Genomic DNA, 20799 nt, shown 5'->3' with positions numbered 1-20799 from the left:
GCGGCCAGCCAGACGGCGGACGAGCTGCGCCAGCTGGCGCCGCCCGTCCAGGCCGCGCGCCGCCTGCTGCTGGACGGCTTGCGGCGCGGTCAGCTGGTGCCGGCCGGGCCGCTGGCCGAGCGCGGCGTCGCCGCCGCCGGCCGCTGGGCGGCGCTGCAGGCGCGCGCCGAGCGCGCCGCGACGCGCATGGAGCGACACGCGGCGGTGCAGCGCCACACGGCCGGCGACTGGGCGGAGCTGGAGCGGCGCGCCGACCAGCTGCTCGAGACGACCCGGCTGCTCCAGCTGGAGGCGAACGCCGGAGGTGTTCTGGACGGACCCGCGAAGCTGGCTGTGAGTGGCGCGGCGGGCCGGGCCGCAGCGGCGCTGGTGTCGCCGCTGTGGCAGACACGACCGCGCCTGCCCGGTGGAATGATATTCACATGGTCTTTGGAGCGGTAACATGACAGGTGTCACTGTGCCGTAACCGGGGATGCTCAGGTGACTCAACGGCTAGCGAAAGTCATGCCATCATGCTGTCTGGTCCCCCGCCCTGTTCGCCGGGCCGCCGCCCGACGTCGGTCGGCCGTCTGAGCCGGGCCGCTGCCTGACGTCAGTCGGCCGCCTGAGCCGGGCCGTCGCCTGACGTCAGCTGGCCGCCTGAGCCGGACTGTCGCCTGACGTCAGTTGGCCGCCTGAGCCGGACTGCCGCCTGACGTCAGCTGGCCGCCTGAGCCGGGCCGCCGCCTGACGTCAGCCGGCCGTCTGAGGCGGGCCGCCGCCTGGCGTCAGCCGGCCGTCTGGGGCGGGCCGCCGCCTGACGTCAGCTGGCCGTCTGAGCCGGGCCGCCGCCTGACGTCAGCCGGCCGTCTGAGGCGGGCCGCCGCCTGGCGTCAGCCGGCCGTCTGAGGCGGGCCGCCGCCTGGCGTCAGCCGGCCGTGTGAGCCGGGCCGCCGCCTGACGTCAGCCGGCCGTCTGAGCCGGACCGTCTGAGGCGGGCCGCCGCCTGACGGGTGTGCGCTGCTGCCGCCGGCAGGAGGTGCAGGCTGAGCGGGCGGCGCTCGCCGGCCAGCTGGACCAGGCGGTGCGCGACACGGTCAGCCTGCTGCAGACTACGGCGCCCGAGGAGGCCAGCTCGTACGACCTCCGGCCGCCGGCCGCCTACCACCGGCTCGGCGACGGCCTGGCGGAGCTGCAGCAGCTGCTGGGCACCCCGGAGACAGAGGTTAGTGGACGGCGCCCCGACCAGGCGGCGGTGCTGAGAGCCAAGCTGGGGAACGGGGTCCTCTACAGACGGCAGACTTGGGGCAGGGTCAAACATTTGAAGCGGCAAAGGCTGAGGCGACCCATTCCAGGTGATTTTGTTCCTCCTCGATGTGGGCTGGCCTGGGCCATCTTCCTGCCGTCTCTTCAGTCTGACCTCATCAAACTCACTCGCGTGCTGCGTTTTTACCAGATGTGCCATTGGGCCTGTCTGGATACCTGACGTGGTGTTGGTACTTATTGTCAGACCATATTATGTGGCCTTGCCAGAAACGCGTCTCGCCTGCGTTTCGTGCGGTCTTTGCCACCTGACCTGCCATAGTGGCGTCTGTGTGACCAGGCCCGCTATTATTCCTTTACGGTGGATACATTTACGTTCTCTGACCCGACCCGCCCTCTCCTCTCCTCCTCAGGCGGCGGACGCGTCTGTGGCGCAGCTGGACGGCGCCATGGATGAGGCCGAGGCGTCGCTGGCGGAGCTGGAGCAGCTGCTGGCGGCCGAGGCGCCGCCGCTGGCGCAGCTGGCGCAGAAGCTGGGCGCCTGCGCCAGCGCCGCCGACCTAGTCGACTCACTGAGCCGGCAGCGGGCAGGACCGACCGAGGAGCGCGTGCCCGCCGTGCGTCGTCGATACGAGACGCTGCGGGGGGCGGCGCACGGCCGCCTTCATGACAGCGAGCGGGCGCCCATGCAGTGGGAGCTGGACCGGTGGCGGCTGCAGCAGTGGCTGCAGCACACGGCCAGCAAGCTGGACGCCATGCCGCCGGCCGACCGTCTGCGCCGCGACGACGTCCAGCTACGCCGCTTCAACGTGAGTGGCGGCGATGGTGTGCCTGTGTGTGTGTGCGTGGCTTGGTAGCATGCTGAGCGGATTGTCGTGGAGTCACCAGGCGCGGTTCTTTGATCGTGCTTGCCCATGTGACGGAAGAGCTCCCGTCTCATTGCGCGTCCCTCGTTTGCCGAAGCCGTGTTGCTCTGCGCACCGGCCACCCGAGTCGTATGGAGCGGCTGCGCTGCGTGGACTGCCCCGACGCCTGCCCGACCGCGCGAGCCGGCCGTGCGTGACCGGAGCGTCGTGTGTCGACAGCGACTGTGTGTGGAGCTGGAGGCGCACACCGAGCTGGTGACGGCCGTCTGCCTGGCCGGCCGCCAGCTGCCCGAGGCGGCGGCCGCCGGCGGCCGACCGGTGCGCGAGCGGCTGGCCGAGCTGCAGAGCCAGTGGGACGCCGTCTCCGGCCGGCTGGTGGCGCTGCAGTCGCAGTTGCTCTCCGTCGCCGGTGACGAGGACCAGCCGGACGGCGCGCTGGTGAGCCCCCCCCCCCCCCCCGCGCAGTGTGTCGAGGCTGCGTGGGGGACCACGCAAGACTACTTTCTTGACGCCCGTCGGCGAGACATTCAGTCGGGACGTATGCACGGTCCCTGTCACACCGTCAGAGAGACATTGAACTGTGACATATGCACGGTCCCTGTCACACCGTCAGGGAGGCACCAAACTTTGACGAATGCAAGGTACCTGTCATGCCGTCAGAGAGACCTAAACTATGACTTATCCACGGTCCCTGCCACACCGTCAGGGAGACATTGAACTGTGACTTATGCACGGCCCCTGTCACACCGTCAGAGAGAATGACACTGCGCCCGTATTGTCGATGTCACACTCGCGCGCGGCACATTGGACTTTGATGTTCTGTGCCTGCCGCACTCGTCCGTGCTGGGTGCATGTGGATGTCGTGGCTGACACGCAACGCTCGTGTCGCAGCCGGACGACGAGGAGAGACGCAGCATGCTGGCGCGGACCGCTGGCCTCCTGTGGCGCGTGGCTCGGGTGGCGCTGCCCGTGCAGGCCCTGCTTCTGCTCGGCCTGGCCGTCCTGGCCCTGTACCCGGTCTGCGAGTCCGGCGCCGACTGCAGCAACGGCTCCAACAACTTCGCCGCCAGCGTGCAGACCATGCTGAACTACCCCGGAGGCGCGCCGCCCATGTAGAGGTGGCGCTGGCGCCGTCCTTACCGACTCGGGAGAGGCGGTCGACGTCGGAGCGAGACGACCGAAGGCTGTACGGTGTGACATCTGTGATGGAAGTGCTCTCGAGCAGAGGTAAACGTGATCAGGTGACGTGCGTACCGTGTACTTGTCATTCTTCGCTTCGCTTCGGGACAACGCCGCTAGTATCTGTGTACAATATAACCGATGGCCCGGCCGGCTTAGACGCCAGCTGCTCTGCTTCGATGCCTTAGCGGCTTCCGCCGCGTTGCAGCCCGCTCTGTCGACATCTGTTCTGTTTCTGGTGGTGCGGGCGTAGTGGGTGCTTTCTGCGGTTGAGCGTCGAGTGTAGCTAGTCGAGGTCAGGTCAGGTCGCAGCTCTCCCGGCGAGCGGCGGGAGGCTGTCCTGCAGCGTGTGGGGTCCTGAGAGGCCGCTCCGTCGGTACGTCGGCTGTGTTACGGCGGCCCCACCACTGTTCCGTCGCATATTTTCGCAAATATATGTTTGTAGTACACTCGCGCACGTGTTTTATTCTTGCGGAGTGCTGAAAGAAGTGACGAGACCGCGCTTGGCTGCAAAAAAGACAAGGCGTGATCGCGGTGTATTTGCATACACAGATTCAGCTGCGCAATAAATACGGAATCAATATCAAATCAAGCGTCCTATCTTCAGATCAGATGTTTTGACAGTTCCGGGACAATAGAGGATGCGTGCATTAGTCTCCCTGTCCACTGCCTGCTGGTTTGGATTGGCTAGGCACCGTCCTCGCAGATGCGCAACAGTGCGTCGCCCTTGGTAAGGCACTGTCGCCGCAGCAGTGCGACAGTGCGCCGCCCTTGGTCGGGTACTGTCCACACAGCTGCGCGATAGTACCCCGCCCATCACTGGATCTTGCAGGGGATCTCGGCGCAGGCCACGACGCCGCCCGCCTCGTCGACCAGGTCCCAGCGCACCAGCACAGGGATGGTCGGGTACTCCTTCAGCACGGGGGAACGACACCTGGTAGGCGAAGGTGTCGCCGCTCGCCAGGGGACACGATGCCGAAGTCAGGCTGTCGCACGCCTGAGACAAAATCAAGCATGTCTCAGCGAGGACGGCAGGGCACGGCTACACGGGACACAGACCTCGAGAGCGGCAGGGAATAGCTACCCGGGACACAGACCTCGAGAGCGGCAGGGAATAGCTACACGGGACACAGACCTCGAGAGCGGCAGGGAATAGCTACACGGGACACAGACCTCGAGAGCGGCAGGGAATGGCTACACGGGACACAGACCTCGAGAGCGGCAGGGAATAGCTACACGGGACACAGACCTCGAGAGCGGCAGGGAATGGCTACTAGGGACACAGACCTCGAGAGCGGCAGGGAATAGCTACACGAGACACAGACCTCGAGAGCGGCAGGGAATAGCTACACGGGACACAGACCTCGAGAGCGGCAGGGAATAGCTACACGGGACACAGACCTCGAGAACGTCAGGGAATGGCTACACGGGACACAGACCTCGAGAGCGGCAGGGAATAGCTACACGGGACACGGACCTCGAGAGCGGCAGGGAATGGCTACACGGGACACAGACCTCGTGAACGTCAGGGAATGGCTACACGGGACACAGACCTCGAGAGCGTCAGGGAATAGCTACACGGGACACAGACCTCGAGAGCGTCAGGGAATGGCTACATGGGACACAGACCTCGAGAGCGGCAGGGAATGGCTACACGGGACACAAACCTCGAGAGCGGCAGGGAATGGCTACATGGGACACAGACCTCGAGAGCGGCAGGGAACGGCTACATGGGACACAGACATCGAGAGCGGCGGGGAATGGCTACACGGGACACAAACCTCGAGAGCGGCAGGGAATGGCTACATGAGACACAGACCTCGAGGGCGGCAAGGAATGGCTACATGGGACACAAACCTCGAGGGCGGCAAGGAATGGCTACATGGGACACAAACCTCGAGAGCGCCAGGGAAGGGCTACATGGGGCACAAACCTCGAGAGCGCCAGAGAAGGGCTACATGGGACACAAACTTCGAGAGCGCCAGGGAGGGGTTACATGGGACACAAACCTCGAGAGCGCCAGGGAATGGCTACATGGGGCACAAACCTCGAGAGCCCCAGGGAGGGGCTACATGGGACACAAACCTCGAGAGCGCCAGGGAAGGGCTACATAGGACACAAACCTCGAGAGCGGCGGGGAATGGCTACACGGGACACAGACCTTGAGATGAACAGCAAGCGGCCACAAGTGGCTCAGTCCTTTAAGGTGGTCTGGCACTGTTAGACGTGGCCCATTGGCCGAAAACAAGCATTGGTTTGGTGGTGACACGCAAAATAAGCATTCCCCCCCCCCCCCACACACACACACGTTCAGAAGAACGAGGGAGGTCTCTGCCTGACGAAACGGACGAGTCTTGGCATGTGGTAGGGGACGTGAATACCCGGGGCCGGCCCGTGGCGTTGCTACGAACCTTGTCGTCTTTGTAAAAGGGCACCGGAATGCCGCTGATGATGCCTTGAACTTCCGACGTCAAGCTGGAGATGCTCGAAGCTGGAATCAGCAGACGCAGTTCTCATATGATGAAATAAGTCCGCAAGTGCATCAGCCGACGCACAACACAGAGAACGTGCCTCTGGTGTACACGAGGATGGATAAACGGTCAGGTTAAGAAAGCGAGATACTTGGTTGCCGACGTATATATGCATATATATATATATATATATATATATATATATATATATATATATATGTATATATATATAAGTGTATTTAGCTCAGGTTTCAGGTAAACTTGGGTTACGATTTCTTCGTAGGCACATATTATATGCATGTGCCCTCTCCATAGTCCAATTTTTGCTGCTCCTCCAACGTCAAAGCGACAAGTGAAGTGATAGTGCATGCAACTGCACCGCTAGATGTGAAAATGCACGCTCGGTGAACGCGTCTGCGTAGCGCCGGCCGCGCGCTGTCGGTGGGGGAGGGGGGGAGGAGGTAGTCACGTGTCTGTGACCCGCTCCATCTGAACAAACCAACCTAGTCGCAGCCTGCTGCAGGCTCAACAAAACAGAGCCGCACAGAGAGGGGTCGAGACGCTCTCCGATTCTGTCAGTCACGATCAGTCGCGATGTACTTCACACGGTGATCTGGCTACACGTCCACCCCTCCATGAAGAACACGGGAGCCTTTCTGAACAGCCGGCTCTCCTACAGGCGTATGTATGCCCAAACGGCCAGGGATGCAACAACACATTCAATCATACTGTCATCCAACCTGTGCTAATGCCATTTTATAAGGTGAAAGCACACACAATAGCAAAATCTGCTCCGATATCACTGGGATCAGGGCCCCAGGGGCCAGGAGCCCTCAGAGGCTCAGTGTTGGTTGTTCTCGTGTAGACGTCCGCAGACCAAGGCTGCCGCGCACAACATCCTTCCCTTCGACTGACCTGCGGTGATGTCGGTGTCCATCACCAGATCTTTTCCCCTGTGCAGAATGCAGGGCACCTCATTGCAGCCGGTCAGCTGCAGGGTGTTGATGGTGCTGCTGGACCCTGCCGCCGACCGACACAGAGTGGTGAGACACGCTCTGCCAGCCGGCTAACAGACACAGGGTGGTGAGGCACGCTCTGCCAGCCGGCTGACCGACACAGGGTGGTGAGGCACGCTCTGCCAGCCGGCTGACAGACACAGGGTGGTGAGGCACGCTCTTCCAGCCGGCTGACCGCCACAGGGTGGTGGGGCTCGCTCTGCCAGCCGGCTGACCGACACAGGGTGGTGAGGCACGCTCTGCCAGCCGGCTGACCGACACAGGGTGGTGAGGCACGCTCTACCAACCGGCTGACCGACACAGGGTGGTGAGGCACGGTCTCCCAGCCGGCTGACCGACACAGGGTGGTGAGGCACGCTCTGCCAGCCGGCTGACCGACACAGAGCGGTGAAACAGACCAAAGGCTTTATCTGTGAGGCTGAATTGAGCCAAGTGAGTTCAATAATAAGAAAGTTCGATAATGGCTCGGGACAAGCGGAAAGGTAAGCAGATTGCTTTACGGTTAGCACCTTTCTAACCAGAAACTGTCCCCCTATTCTAACCGTGATACCCCGACGGCTCTCCGACTTTGTGAGCTGGAGAAATGGGAAATCAATGGGATCAGACCTAAAGCTGAGCCACTTCAGCTGAGTTTCCCGTTCTGTCCAGGTACGTTTCCCAATATTCTCCACAGTGGAAGCCTCTGGAGCGTTTTTTTTTAGCTGTGTATGGTGAATACACAGCTCAACTGAGGCACGTTCACACTAAATGCTCACACACAGTCATGCTCACACGAACTAAAAATGCAAGATCCCAATCGGGAGCTCCCAGCTTTTCCCCAAACAGTTGGCCAAGGAATTTCAGCGTTTCTCCGAGTTGCCTATGGCAGTTTTGCACTAAGAATGACTTCCCCAAGCACATACCAAGCATGATGATCGGAGAAACTCGGAGAAATTTCAACGTTTCCCTAAGCAATGGCTTATAGCAGGCGCTCCATAGGGGAAAGCTTGGAAAAGCCAAGGTGATTTTCATAGCATCTGGGGAAACCTGAATTTCCCAAGCGTTTTCCAGTCTTACTTGTCCTTTCTTTAAAACAAATTACGGACCATGTTACTTTGTCGATCATATACATGCTGCAGTCACAATGCTTTTTTACTTCCTGGAGCGGAGTTGGACAACGAGTGGCAGTACCGTCTTCTCGTGTTTCGAAGACCAAGGAAATCACATGCTTCCATAGATCGAGCGGTGCATAACACAGTCATCCCTCATATGTTGGTGAGAACTTGTGGTGATGGCTTGTCCTGCCCTGGATATAGTTGCAACAAACTCAGCTTGATCAAAACAAAGACAGCCAATCTGTTTGTGGCTGTCTTGACAGGTTATATCCAACAGTTATCTTCGGCGTATGACGCATCTGTTGAAAACAGGCGCTGCAGCAGAGCTGAGCTGCACACGCTACTAAATTCCAGGGTGAGGCAGGTTTCGTTACCTCAGAGTGAAATGAAACATAAGAAATCCGATGATTGGAAATGAATATGTCCTCAAGACAACTTCAACGGCGTGCAGTGTTCCACAGCCCGTCTGCTGTTTTACGAGATGTACTCCATTAAAGGAAGCCACCTAGTATGGCCCGTCAGAAAACCCCCAGGCTATATGTCGGTGACTGTTTTGAACTTCAGATTGGACCTTAAGAAAGGTGCAGATTCTGTAGGGGCATCAGATCAGCGTCGGAACGCACTGCACTGTCGGTGCTAGATAATGTCGATGTCCGATCGGGGCGATGTGAAGATGGCATGAAGTGCTCGCCTCCTACTACATTTAGTCGGTGTATATTCAATTCAATCTCAAACTTGCATTCAACGTACATTCAAACGGATATAAAAAAACGCATGTTCAAACGTATGTTCACACAGCGTGTATTCACAAGCGTGTATTCAAACGTATATTCAAATGTATATTCAAACGTATATTTAATTCAATCATGATCGAAAAACTTTTTCATCAAGAATCTTTTTCCGCAAGTTCCATCTTTATGCAAAAGCAGGGCTAGCAAGCTTTTAATACGCGCCAGTGGTGTCTTCATGATGGCTGTCAATGGCACGACGGTTGATGACAGAAGACGAAAATTGCAATCTTTCAATTATTTGGGACTTCTTGAGGCTGAAAGCTGCCTTACTCGTTTTAGGAAACTCAAATCAGGGGGCATTCTGGTAGGTCCGTCTTTTTTGATACAATAATCGGGGCCTCTCCACCAGCGTGCCCGCTGACCTCTGTGACGTCAGTACGCCCCGAGGTCAACATACCGCAGTCAGTAAACGGCGTGTCGGCCGCGGCGGCGGCCAGGCCGGCCAGGAGCAGGAGCAGGCTGAAGCCCGACATGTCGGCCGACTGTCGGACGCTCTGTCGGAGGCCGTCCCTGTCGGCTGGCGAGCTCGCTGTCCGCCCGTCGGAGGTTGCCCAGTCGGCCCGGGACCGTTGCGCAGACGGCCGATGAGGGGCACGTCCAGCGGCTGGTAGCGTCCTTTATGAACCGCCGCCGATGTCAGGTGGCCGGAGAGCGGCACCTATCTGAACGGGTGGCCGCCGCCGACGCGCAGCTGACGTGACCCACAGAAGCGGGCCAGCTGCCGGCTATCGATCGGCGCTGAGGGCCCGCGGAAGGTTTTTCCGAGAGTATGGGCGTCGGCCCACTCACAGATGAGGGCGAGACTTGGGGTAGACACCGCACGCTCCATGATCTGTCAGATATGGGTGGCGTGTCGAGCTTTGGCAAACGCATATCACCCAGTGTAGACGGGGCTGTTGACACATTAATGCGATTATCATAAATACATCACATTCTGCTCCTTCATAAACGCATGCATGGTTCATCCAAATCCGAGACGGCGGGCCGCCATAAAATGGAATGGACACGGTCTGAACAGATAACAAGGGCATATTAAACAAATATTTGTTGATCGATTGTCTTTAAGGACATACTCCCTGATACCTTTGGTATCTCTCGTTTCGCCAGAGGCTCCCTGTCACAAGTGATGACTGTGCGAAGTTCTAGCCCTATAGAGCGCGAGTGCGTGGTAACGATCTTCATTATCACAGTGTTTTAGGACGTAGCGTGACGGCTTTAAGTGAAGCTCAGTAGTGGATCGGGTTGGCAAGGTGCTTGTTTGAAACCTACAATTTTCCCTCTTTCTAAGCGAAGAAAAGTTAGACTTGCGTGGTAGGTCCATTCTCTTTCCGTCAGTTCGGTCACCACAGTTCCGTTGCTGTGTTCCCGCCGCCAGCCGCCGACAGGCATCGAGGGGCCCGCTGATGCTGTCGGCAGACATCGAGGGACTCGCGGATCCTGTCGGTAGGCATTGAGAGGCTCACTGATCTTGTCGGCAGACATCGAGGGACTCGCTGATCTTGTCGGCAGACACCGAGGGGTTCGCTGATCCTGCCGGCAGACATCGAGTGGTTCGCTGATCCTGCCGGCAGACATAGAGGGGCTCGCTGATCCTGTCGGCGATCGGTCACCGACGCGGGGTCGATGAGTGGTCAGCTGCGGCAGATCAGTTTGACCGTGCGTGGTAAGGTGTGGTTGTAGCGTTTAACCATGCATGCTTAAAACGTGTCTGAATTTTGAACCACGCTGTTCAGCCGCCTGCTCGGTGACGGCCGCTGACGGACGCGGCGTGTAAGTGTGGCGCAGTGGTGACCAATCATCAACCAGAGTCAGAGGAGGTGGACCGACCATCTCTCGGGGAGGCTAAGTGCAATCATCTGCCCATTTTTGATGACGTTATCTATTTCAGTTGCTCAATGTTGTGGCTCAGCGTTGGTGAGATGGCCGCAGCGCCGACGTGTAAAGTTACGACTTGCAATTTGGTATAATTCTGGTCGTGCGTGGCGTACGACCATATGCACACGATGTAATTGTGGAAGAGCATTCAGGCGGATATGTAGATTGCTCATCAGCCGATATGACTTTTGTTATTTCAATGACCCTGAAATGCTGCATTGCCAAGTAGCGCGATGGTTGGCATGCAGTTGTCCAAGAAACAATTATAAGCACGCGCAATGATAGCTATCCCGTGCATTTTTTTAGCGCCGCTGGGGCTAAAGAATGGCCTGGGGCTGCTATTAGGGCTGCTAGCTGCCAGAATATCAGCTTTTTTCAATGACGTCATCTGTTTTGTTCGGTCGATCTTTCAACGCAGTTCTAGCGAGACGGCTGCAGCGGCGACTTGTAGCATTGTACCTTGCAATATAAAATACTTTGAGTTTTGTTCGCTGGCTGCCAACATGCACACATAATGTCGTTGGGGAGCGTTCGTGATGCGATGTAAATCGTTCGTCAACCGACATGACCTTTTTGCTCAATTCGCCCTCCCCCCCCCCCCCCCCCCCGAGACTGCGCATTGCTCAGTAGTGGCAGCCCGGGAAAACGCTTATTAACGCGCTCAAAAAGCGCATCATCTTTTTCGGCCAATTCCTAACCCAGTTTTGGCGAGACGCCCGCAGCTGCAATCTGCAAAGCTACAGTTTTTAATTTAGAATACTTTTAGTCTTGCGCGGCGTGTGCGGCCATGCGTAAACATTGGCATCATGGGAGAGTGTCCGGATGGCAACGGAATTGCTCATCGGCCGACATGACCTTTCTGTTGAAATCGCACCGAGACGATGTATTGCCAAGTGCCGCGATGGTCAGCATACAGTTGTGCGGGAAAAATGCTGCTGAACGTGCACAAGAACAGCTACTGTGTACTGGCAGCTGACAACCCAACACAAAATCTATACAATCCACAGAGATACAATAATCGGGCGCGATTCGACCTACTTGTTTCTGGCCGCCGGATAAGTGCCGTCACTTTACAGTCGGACCGTCCCCATTCAGCCAGGCGTAGTGAAGGGGTGTTTAGGACAACAAGGGCCACGTCGACCGACCAGAGATATATCTCGAAGATTGTGTGCACTAACAACTGGTTGATGATGATGGTTGCTGTCATGACAGTACGCTGGCAAAATATGTTGAAGGGATGACCAGGATAAGATGGCGTTAGACGGTGGGTGTAGGTGATAAGTTCTTTCTCCTGCTATCTGTGTTCGTGACTCTTTAGCTTTTCGCATTCTTCGGAAGCAGTAAACTTGAGCTGCAGATATCAAACGTCTCGTCGTATGATGCAGTGAGCATTCTTTGCGCTACTGAATGCTCCAGAATGCACGTTGTTGTAATTTGTTCGTATTCAGCACGATGTATGTGAATTGTATAGGAAAAGGCGCATACCTCCGGGAGATATCTTAACGTTTTTTTTTCATTCATTACTTATTAACACTTTCGGCACCACTTTGCATTGCCTCGGTAAACGAAGTGATTGGGCCCTGACCCTAAATATCAATGTATTTTGTGGGTTGAGAAACATTTCACCGTCATTTTGAGGAAAGAAATGGCCGCAAACACGCGAACCAAGAGGAAGGATTGCCATATGAGCTTGGAGACAGAATGATTACTATATGAATGTGATTGCAAAACCCGGGACTATCTCCATTGCTATTCTCATTTTAGAAATAGATTGCAACTTCATGCGAAATCAAAGAAGATATTGCGGTATTGCCGATTGTGCAATCCATAAGCCCAATCCCTTACATCTACCTGAATATTCATAGCTCCTCAGCTATCGGTGGCTTTCTAGATATAGTTAAGTGTAGGTATACTATCGGGACAGCTAGAAGTGAACTAGACTGTATACTGTGCATCCTTTCGTTCTGATCCGGGTGTGTCAACGCATGTTATGACATTTTACGCATGCTCCGGATTGCACGATTGAAATTAGAAAGGAAACAGGCCGGGCTATTTTACGGCAAGCAAAACAAAAATGTAGCTGGGATGCTTGCTACTTTGGGTAGGAGTGAATGGAACGGATGATCCTTGCACATATCTCAGTCATGCCCATTCATTGCCATTGCAAGAATCAATGTACAAATGCATTCTAAAACCGCAAACTGTACACGGTTAAGCACGTTTTCGATATGATCGGTATTTGACACCAAATGCTGACAAAACTCTAGCATCAGAAGTCAAGAACAACATAAAAAAACTGACCCATACAAATGGCTGCCATGCAGTGGCTAATGCACGATCCAAATCCGCAGCGGTATCTTTGGATATTTGGATATTTGGAGGGTTCCGACGATGAACCGTCGGGCTATTAACTCAGCGATGTGCTCAAACCGAGCGGGTCAGGCCGGATCGGTCTCGACATCAGCCGTTCAGCTGCCCGCGCGGCTCTTTTCAAAAGACATCTTCAGCTGCAGTCTGTATTTGATTGACGTACGCCTGCTACATCACAAAACAGCGCCTTACGCTTGTCGGACACGACGGACGATGAAATAAATACTGGGATGAATCAAATGGTTGCGTCGGAGCTTGCGTCGACCCGCCGCCCGGCCGTCTGCCAACAGCCCGATCCGCCGCTGACGGCACGTCACCGGCGGTGCGTTACCGCCGGCGCGTCACCGACGGTACCTCACCGACGGCGCGTCACCGACGGTACGTCACCGACGGTACGTCACAGACGCCGCAGTCCGGAGTGGAGCACTGTCCGATCCTGGACGGCCCCTCCCGCGGACCAGCCGGCACCGACCGAGCCGAGCGCGCCGGCGCGGGCGAACGGGTCGCTGGACGCTGCTCACTGGATCTTGGCTGGAATCTCCACGCAGCACATTTCTGAGCCTGCGTCGTCCTTCAGCTTCCACTGAAGGGTGACGGCAATCGGCGGGTACTCCTTCAACACGTCCACGCTGGCGGAGAACGACGCCTTGTCGGCGACCTCGAGGGGGCACGAGCCAGACGTCAGACCGTCGCAAGCCTGTCGGTAGAGGGCGGGGCGTCAGGACCGGCTCCGGCTAGTCGTTTACAGAGGCCTGGCCATTACGAGAAGCCCCGACTGGCTTTCCTCAGAGAGCGAGGCCCTACAGTCAGCTCTGGTTGGCCTGTTGCGTAGGCCTGGTCATTACGGGAAACACTGATTGGCTTTCTCTAGACAGTGGGACGCTAGGGTCAGCTCTGGTTGGTCTGTTGCGTAGGCCTGGTCATTACGGGAAACCTTGATTGGCTTTCTCCAGACGGCGGGTCGCTAGCGTCAGCTCTGATTGGTCTATTGCAGAGGGTGCGCCGCTAAGGTGACATTTGATCTGCCTACCCGTTACAGGGCGAGCCGTTACAAGGGGCTTTGATTGCGTTCTAACGGGCGAATCTTTACACGAAGCAGTGGGTGGTCTGCGTAATAGTCTGACTGACTGACTGACTGACTGACTGACTGACTGACTGACTGACTGACTGACTGACTGACTGACTGACTGACCTGACTGACTGACTGACTGGCGGGTCTGACTAACTGACTGACTGACTGACTGAGACTGGGGGATAGTTCTGGATGTTCCGTGCACGGGAGGAGATCTGATTGATCTGTGAGGATAGACCTGAGCGCTGCTGTACGTTCTGGCCGCTCAGTAATTTGACACTTCTGTTGGCTACCTTTACCGAGTCGGTTTCATTTTCTGGTATATATATATATATATATATATATATATATATATATATATATATATATATATCAACAATAAAGTGAGAGCTTTCCTCAGTTCTCCCTTCACAAGGGAGCACCCCATCACATAGGGCGCCCTTGGATTTCGGGCGCGCCTCTACCTAAGCCTGGAACACTCGTTTACTTGGGATTAAGGTACCCTTAAGTTACCTTGAGGCGCCGGTACTGATACTGATTCCCTTCTACCCAAGCCTGGAGCACCCCATCACTTGGGCCTGGTCTTGGGGTACCTCCCACCTTGGTTTGAGGCCTCAGTCTTGGGGTACCGCTCTGTCATATAGGCTCAAGTGTTCATGCTTATGTATAATTAGGAGAGCCCCTTGACCTCGAATCACGTGGTATCTGGGTTCGGGTCTGTTCTCACCTGGACCCAGGAGCGACCTTCGATTTGGGCTTCGCTGCACCCCTTCCCAACACCTTTGGTGCGTCTGCTTACCCCAGCTTGGTTGTTTTCAACATGGACGTCCAAGTCAACGCGAATGTGATGAAATTTGCAGACGTTGAGGGCAGGGGACAGTGGGCATTAAGGAGTAAAAGCCCTCGGACACGTCCTTGACCACTACCAAATAATGTCGTACCGACCATATAAACCCCACCATGTGGTGACGAGCTTATCACCTTGTCGTCCTTGAGGAAGGGCACTGGTACACCAGCGATGATGCCGGCAATCTCAGAAACCAGGCCGTCGGTGTGTGTGTCTGAAACCAACAGCAGTAGCTGGTCACCCCTGATAACGCTGCGACGGACAGTACAGATCTCTTAAGTGAAGCTGCAAAAAAGAAAACACTGTTCTTCATATGCAAGTGCGACTTTGGTTTTCCGTCCCAGCTTCATGGGCTGCTCGGACCAAAACTGCCCACACTCACTCCGATCATTACACCGATGCCGGATTTAGTTTTGTATACAATGCGTCCTGAAACGCGTCATCGGCTGGACAAGACTGGTAGCACGTCGCACCCATTGCTACAATGTCGAAGGACATTCACTGGGTCTAGATGTCAATGTCGTCACGGGGTTCTCTCGCGATCTCTCGGCAAATCTCGATCTCGCGATCTCTCGGCAAATCTCGATCTCGCGAGGATCCGCGTCGTACCGGAGAGAATGTCGGCGTTGAGAGTGACCTTGCCGCCCCTCTTGAGAATGCAGGGCACCTCATCACAGCCAACGATCTCCAGTGAGGTCAGCACGGAGCGGGTGCCTGTGAACAGGGTCGGGTGTGAGAGCCGACATTGCCCAGCGGCACTCCAAAGAGTGGGTGCCTGTGAGCAGGGTCGGGTGTGAGATCCGACAATGCCCAGCGGCGCTCCAAAGAGTGGGTGCCTGTGAGCAGCGCCGGGTGTGAGAGCAGACAATGCCCAGCGGCGCTCCAAAGAGTGGATGCCTGTGAACAGGGTCGGGTGCGAGAACTGACAACGCCCAGCGGTACCCCACGGAGTGTGTGCTTGTAAGCAGGGTCGAGCACGAGACCTACACTTACACGCATGCATGGTTAAATGGACCATTTAAACAATAAAAGCCAAATCTTCTGAGTATGGACAGACACGTGCATATGCGTTCATAGAAACTCGGAACACTTCTTCTAAGGCGGAACGCTTTTAACTTCAGTTTGGTCTACTAGTCTTGCCGACAAGACGAGTGAGATGCGTTCCGGACGGCATAGTGTGATCTCCACCTTAAGTCTATCTGTAGTAGCATCGGCCCAGCAGTGCACTAACAATTTCACCAAAAAGTCAAGAAGCACACACAGAGAGCAGCATCTCTTTGGGGGGGAAAATGCGGACTTCGGTGACCAGCGGTTTTTATAAAGCTTTGCTAGCAGCGATGCTGTATTCAAGCCAAGTGAGACATGGTATTTTGGGAAATAGTATGAAACGTTATACCTTAATATCAATAGGTCACTTCAATGTTAATGCACAATGACGTTGGCTATCAGGGCAGTTCTGCCAGTGAGCCACCTTGACATGGCACTGAGGTCAGTTCTCCCCAGGTTTCTTAACAGGCGCGCTTCGGTAGGGGCCATCACCGGCCTGCAACACCGAGGCGCCGAAGCCCTCGGCACGGCGGCCATTGCGCCGCTGTCGGTCCGGTACGGCAGCCCCACAGCCCGAGGCGTCACCAGACTCCACCTACCACAGTCCTGATAGGGCGTGGCCACGGCCGCGGCGACCAGGCCGCCCACCAACAGCACAGTCTGCAGGCCGATCATGACTGACGGGTGGCGTTGCTGCTCGGGGAGCTGGAGCTGGAGCTGGCGCTGAGAGCTGGAGACTACCGGATGGGGCTGACGACCGTGCGTTATAAGCGGCCGCGTCAGGTGCGTTATCGCGGGTGGTCAGCTGGCCAGATGGCGGCTCCCAGGAGGGCGGCGCGCGGAGGACTCCCGCCTGTCCATCCGGCGCCCGGAGACTGCCCCCCGCGGCCGCAGATAGCAGCCCGCCGGCCGGCAGACCAGACCGGCCAGACCAGACGCAGACCTCGACCGACGGGTGTGGCCCTGACGCGGCCCACGCCGCTCCGCCGGCGGCTGCTGGGCTATGGAGTCTCGGGGTCTTATGACCCGACAGGCCGCAGCATGGGAAGGACTCGTGCCAGTTGGAAGATTGAGGTAGTTGGAAATTTGGAAGACTAGCCTCTTCTGTGTGGGGAGGCGTCCAAGATGTTCTCAGTGAGCCTTAGAGTGTTCCTGTTCCAAACCACCGTTTGAGCCACGATCTCGTCTCACCCGCCGCATGTGTCGTCATATCACCTTGTTGAAGCCCCTGACGTGACATTTCTTAGCCGCAGATTTTCTTCGAAGCCATCCCGAACTTGTATGAAGCTGCCATGTAATGTTCGGCCACTGCCTTCACTGCAGCTCCTCAGCTGCCCTTGTACCAGTAGGGGCCAATGACCCTTCGCCAGTTCGTGCTGCATCGGGCGGTGTGCTTTCAGCTGTGCATTGGTGCTTCGCGAGCCTTTTCGGAAGCCCCAGTAGACCAAAAACGATTGTTTTGGGTATTAACTTTGCCTCTAAATGAAAGTAAACCTCTTCGGCAATCTGGACGATGGAGGAAGAGTTAGATTACAACGAGTTCCTGTAGCACAGGTGTGCGTTACGATCGGTTGGTGACAGCTTTTGAAGTGAGCATGAGAACAGATTGAGCTCTTGTCCTGCCAGCCTTAGCACGGTGGCTTTGCTGCAGACTGTTCCTGCTCGGGACGACGGATGGAGTGGCGGGAGCTCCGAAGCACGACCTCTATTGCTTTTGCGATCTAGGTCGTGGTCTTCTGGCTTGTTTCCCTGGGCTGACTTAAACGGTCTGGGCTTCAAGACTGCCCTTTGCGACAGAGTTGTGCACATGACGCTGAATTGCGTTTCTTGATGATGATTCTTGACGATACCGGTCGTATTTCAAACTGCTGTTAACTTTTTTGTGTGTGTTTAAGAGTCATCTTTTACAGTCATGACGGCTCATTTTGCTCCGAAGTACCCTTTCACCATCCCTATTTTTCCGTCTACTGTGTTTGGTAGCATGACCTCTTGAGAATGGCTAAGGCATGAAACAAAAAGGCATTAAAATGGTTTCCAGAAAAGATAAGTGGACTGTGTCGTCATTTCTGTTGAGGGCCGTTATTCCAGGAGAAAATACACCGTTCTCCGTGAAGTCCCGGCACACATCAACAACGTTCGCAGTTTGCGGAGAGGAGAGCATTAAGTCACATGGGTGGTGTGAGGCGCCAAAATATGAGGAAAACGTGGCAGTTATTAGGGTCGGGCTCCGTGAAATCATGGGATCAGACCCTGGGATCGGACCCTGGGATTTGGCACATGTCGGCTTGCAATACAACACTGCTCGCCATCAAACGGTTTTATTCGCTCTCATCCCCAGCTCCTGCATTCTTCTTTGATCCCAAAACAGTTTGATGCGTCCATCTGAGCTACACATCACGGCAACACCAAATGCAAAAGTGAGCAGGAGATATCAATACATTGTTTCCATGCAGCAATTTGCTCTGATTTTACTTATTTTGAACTGATGGGTGCGACGCAGCTACCCTTCGACATTTGTGTCCACAAAGTAAGCTCATGCCAGTAAGTCCATGCACGTTTTCGCCAGAGACATCCCAAATCAAAAATTATTCAGTAGATTCCGAGATCTCAAATGCCTGAATTGATCCCACATGGCGTTCAAGGTACATTGCTGTACAAATGTTTGACGGAAGCCGTATCTCCTTCATATCTGGTAGTTCCCATCCTCCTGGGAATTTCACGGCGGCGTCATCACTCTATCGTGCTCCGCCGACGTGGTGTGATGTGACTGTACAACGACTCCGCCCACCGCTATCAGCTTTCCGTCACGTGCCCCTGTGACCAGCGATAGAGCTAGTATTCAGTGACTCGCGCATGTGGAGTGGTTCCCTCACATTTTCAGAACCTCTTCTCCTATTTTTAGAACGTATGCCAGCGGTTCGGTACGCTCACGGAATCCTCATTGACCCTGGCGTTGTTATGCAAAGCTCCAGGTTCCCTGTCCAAACACAGCGCGGTTTTAGTCACAGCAACAGTGGCGGATTCAAGGGGGGGGGGGGGGAGACACGGGGCTACGCATTCTTGGGCCCCGAAGGGGCTAAAAACCGGTCAAACCGATGCGTGTTTTTTAATACAACACACTAAAAACTGGACTCTTTGATCCTGCAGGTGACCAGGAAGGCTTACAAGCGAAAACGAAAGTACCTTAAGCAGACAAAAATGGCTTGTCCCTATGTACATGAGAGTGTAGCGGTTGGGGAGGTTTTAGGGCTTAATTAACTATCGACGGGCCCTATGTTGTTGTTTGGGAACCTACATGCCCATTGGCCGGGGAAATCCGGTCGCTAAGGGGCATTCCACGTTGCTCTTGATTTCTTTGCATTTGCTCCGAGAGCCCTACGCTGTTGTCGGGCCCTATACGCTAACATGCCGGGGCACTCTTGATCAAGCAGAGGCCCCTTATGGATACTTCTACTGCCTGAAAGGCTCCACGCTATTGTTGGGGGCCCTATATGCTAACATGCCGGGGCGGTCTTGATCAAGCAGAGGTCCCTTATGGATACCTCCACTGCCTGAAAGGCTCCACGCTATTGTCGGGGGCCCATTTGCTAATATGCCGGGACACTATATACCTAGGGATTGTTTCTACGTCTTCTGCTGTGCAATATATATACATATATATATATATATATATATATATATATATATATATATATATATATCTCTCTCTCTCTCTCTTTCTATATTATATCTATATCTATATCTATATCTATATCTATATCTATATCTATATGTATGTATGTAGCGGCAGTAGTTGTCCGGTCTTGTCGTTTTGTAGTGCGTCGGCTTCTATGTGTCCTATAAAAACTAGCGCATGAAGGCCCTAGAGGTGAGCCCATCGCAACACTCTCGATTTAGCCATACTGCGCCATTCAGTCTTCTCTGACGTCTTGAGCCGTCCTAGTTGGTCAATGTCAGTAACTTCCACAAAGATATCGTCTATGTAGTGGCAGTAAATGTCCGGTCTTAGGTCGTCGTTTTTAGTGTATCGGCTTCTACGAGTCTAATAAAGAACTTAGCGAATAAAAGCTCTAGAGGTGAACCCATCGCGACACCCTCGATTCGGCAATACGGTGTGAATTCAGCCCTCTCCGACGATTAGATAGGATTTCGAAGCGTTAGAATGTAAGGAGCGATGAATATATGAGTTATTTTGCGTGGACCACCTTTAATTTAAGCGATGATGCCAACATGCATAAAAGAAAGGATTCTGCCGAAATATTCCAACATATATACATACATATATATATATATATATATATATATATATATATATGTATATATATATATATATATATATATATATATATATATATATATATATTTCATTAAAAATAACTGCTGACTCAGCATTGACGAGGTTTTTGATGCATTGTTCCAGTTTCCGGGCCTTTGACTTTGCGTCATCGCTTAGATTAAAGATGGTTCACACAAAATTACTCATATATTCATCACTCCTTCCTTTCTAACGTTTCGAGATCTTATCTCATCTTCGAAGAAGACTAAATTGCACAAGATATAAGTTTTGAGTTTTAAAGAATGAAAAATTGTGCACTACTGCTGTAAAACATCTTTTGGTACGGAGAACATAAATGAAGCATAACTGATTGAAGTAAGACGGATTCCTATTTTCATTTTCGTACATGTAAGAAGCACTCATAATGGGAACATCACAAAGACACAATGGGAACACTATTGTCACAATCACATCAGAAGTGCTCACCGCCCACCACCTAGTAGTTCAAGAGTTCTGCAAGAATTTGTCTGTCTGTTTAAGGCCGGAGAGAGTTCGTTAATAAACATGCTTTCCCAAATTTGAAGGCGTCTTCTGTCACTGCACGTCCGTAATATGTCAGTGCTGTCTGTCAGCTGTTGTCGCGTCAATGTCAT

The 20799-nt window shown here is 54.6% G+C and overlaps 3 protein-coding genes across 3 annotated transcripts; 1 reads left to right on the top strand and 2 right to left on the bottom strand.

Annotated features, from left to right (window-relative positions):
• Positions 1-191: 191 nt before the first annotated feature.
• On the top strand, positions 192-3741 carry LOC119110687 (uncharacterized). The gene is made up of 5 exons (XM_037234593.1): positions 192-333; positions 1016-1204; positions 1656-2051; positions 2328-2546; positions 3000-3741. Exons 3-5 carry the CDS (start codon positions 1692-1694, stop codon positions 3222-3224), a joined length of 804 nt encoding a protein of 267 aa, XP_037090488.1. The 5' UTR covers positions 192-333; positions 1016-1204; positions 1656-1691; the 3' UTR covers positions 3225-3741.
• A 362-nt stretch (positions 3742-4103) lies between these two features.
• Positions 4104-9246, bottom strand: LOC119101188 (NPC intracellular cholesterol transporter 2-like). Its single transcript, XM_037224473.1, has 5 exons — positions 9057-9246; positions 6674-6778; positions 5699-5778; positions 4198-4284; positions 4104-4151 (listed from the first exon to the last, which is right to left on the bottom strand). The coding sequence occupies exons 1-5, from the start codon at positions 9130-9132 to the stop codon at positions 4104-4106; spliced, it is 396 nt and encodes a 131-aa protein (XP_037080368.1). The 5' UTR covers positions 9133-9246.
• A 4169-nt stretch (positions 9247-13415) lies between these two features.
• LOC119113215 (NPC intracellular cholesterol transporter 2 homolog a-like) lies at positions 13416-16566 on the bottom strand. The gene is made up of 4 exons (XM_037237574.1): positions 16470-16566; positions 15433-15537; positions 14958-15037; positions 13416-13601 (listed from the first exon to the last, which is right to left on the bottom strand). Exons 1-4 carry the CDS (start codon positions 16543-16545, stop codon positions 13422-13424), a joined length of 441 nt encoding a protein of 146 aa, XP_037093469.1. The 5' UTR covers positions 16546-16566; the 3' UTR covers positions 13416-13421.
• Between the last annotated feature and the right edge of the window lie 4233 nt (positions 16567-20799).

The sequence above is a fragment of the Pollicipes pollicipes genome, unplaced genomic scaffold (genome assembly GCF_011947565.3).
Source record: "Pollicipes pollicipes isolate AB1234 unplaced genomic scaffold, Ppol_2.1 Scaffold_2555;HRSCAF=2994_pilon_pilon_pilon, whole genome shotgun sequence".
Lineage (NCBI taxonomy): Eukaryota > Metazoa > Arthropoda > Thecostraca > Pollicipedomorpha > Pollicipedidae > Pollicipes > Pollicipes pollicipes.
The sequence above is the reverse complement of the archived record's forward strand: the minus strand, read 5'-3'. Positions and strand labels throughout refer to the sequence as shown.

Coding starts and splice junctions, on each gene's coding strand:
- LOC119110687 (XM_037234593.1), top strand. CDS start 1,692: ATGGATGAGGCCGAGGCGTCGCTGGCGGAGCTGGAGCAGCTGCTGGCG. Junction 2,052..2,327: donor TCCAGCTACGCCGCTTCAAC/GTGAGTGGCGGC, acceptor GTGTGTCGACAG/CGACTGTGTGTGGAGCTGGA. Junction 2,547..2,999: donor ACCAGCCGGACGGCGCGCTG/GTGAGCCCCCCC, acceptor CTCGTGTCGCAG/CCGGACGACGAGGAGAGACG.
- LOC119101188 (XM_037224473.1), bottom strand. CDS start 9,132: ATGTCGGGCTTCAGCCTGCTCCTGCTCCTGGCCGGCCTGGCCGCCGCC. Junction 5,779..6,673: donor GGACACCGACATCACCGCAG/GTCAGTCGAAGG, acceptor TGCTGATTCCAG/CTTCGAGCATCTCCAGCTTG. Junction 4,285..5,698: donor CCTTTTACAAAGACGACAAG/GTTCGTAGCAAC, acceptor ATTTTGTCTCAG/GCGTGCGACAGCCTGACTTC.
- LOC119113215 (XM_037237574.1), bottom strand. CDS start 16,545: ATGATCGGCCTGCAGACTGTGCTGTTGGTGGGCGGCCTGGTCGCCGCG. Junction 15,038..15,432: donor CAACGCCGACATTCTCTCCG/GTACGACGCGGA, acceptor TGTTGGTTTCAG/ACACACACACCGACGGCCTG. Junction 13,602..14,957: donor CCTTCCTCAAGGACGACAAG/GTGATAAGCTCG, acceptor CTCTACCGACAG/GCTTGCGACGGTCTGACGTC.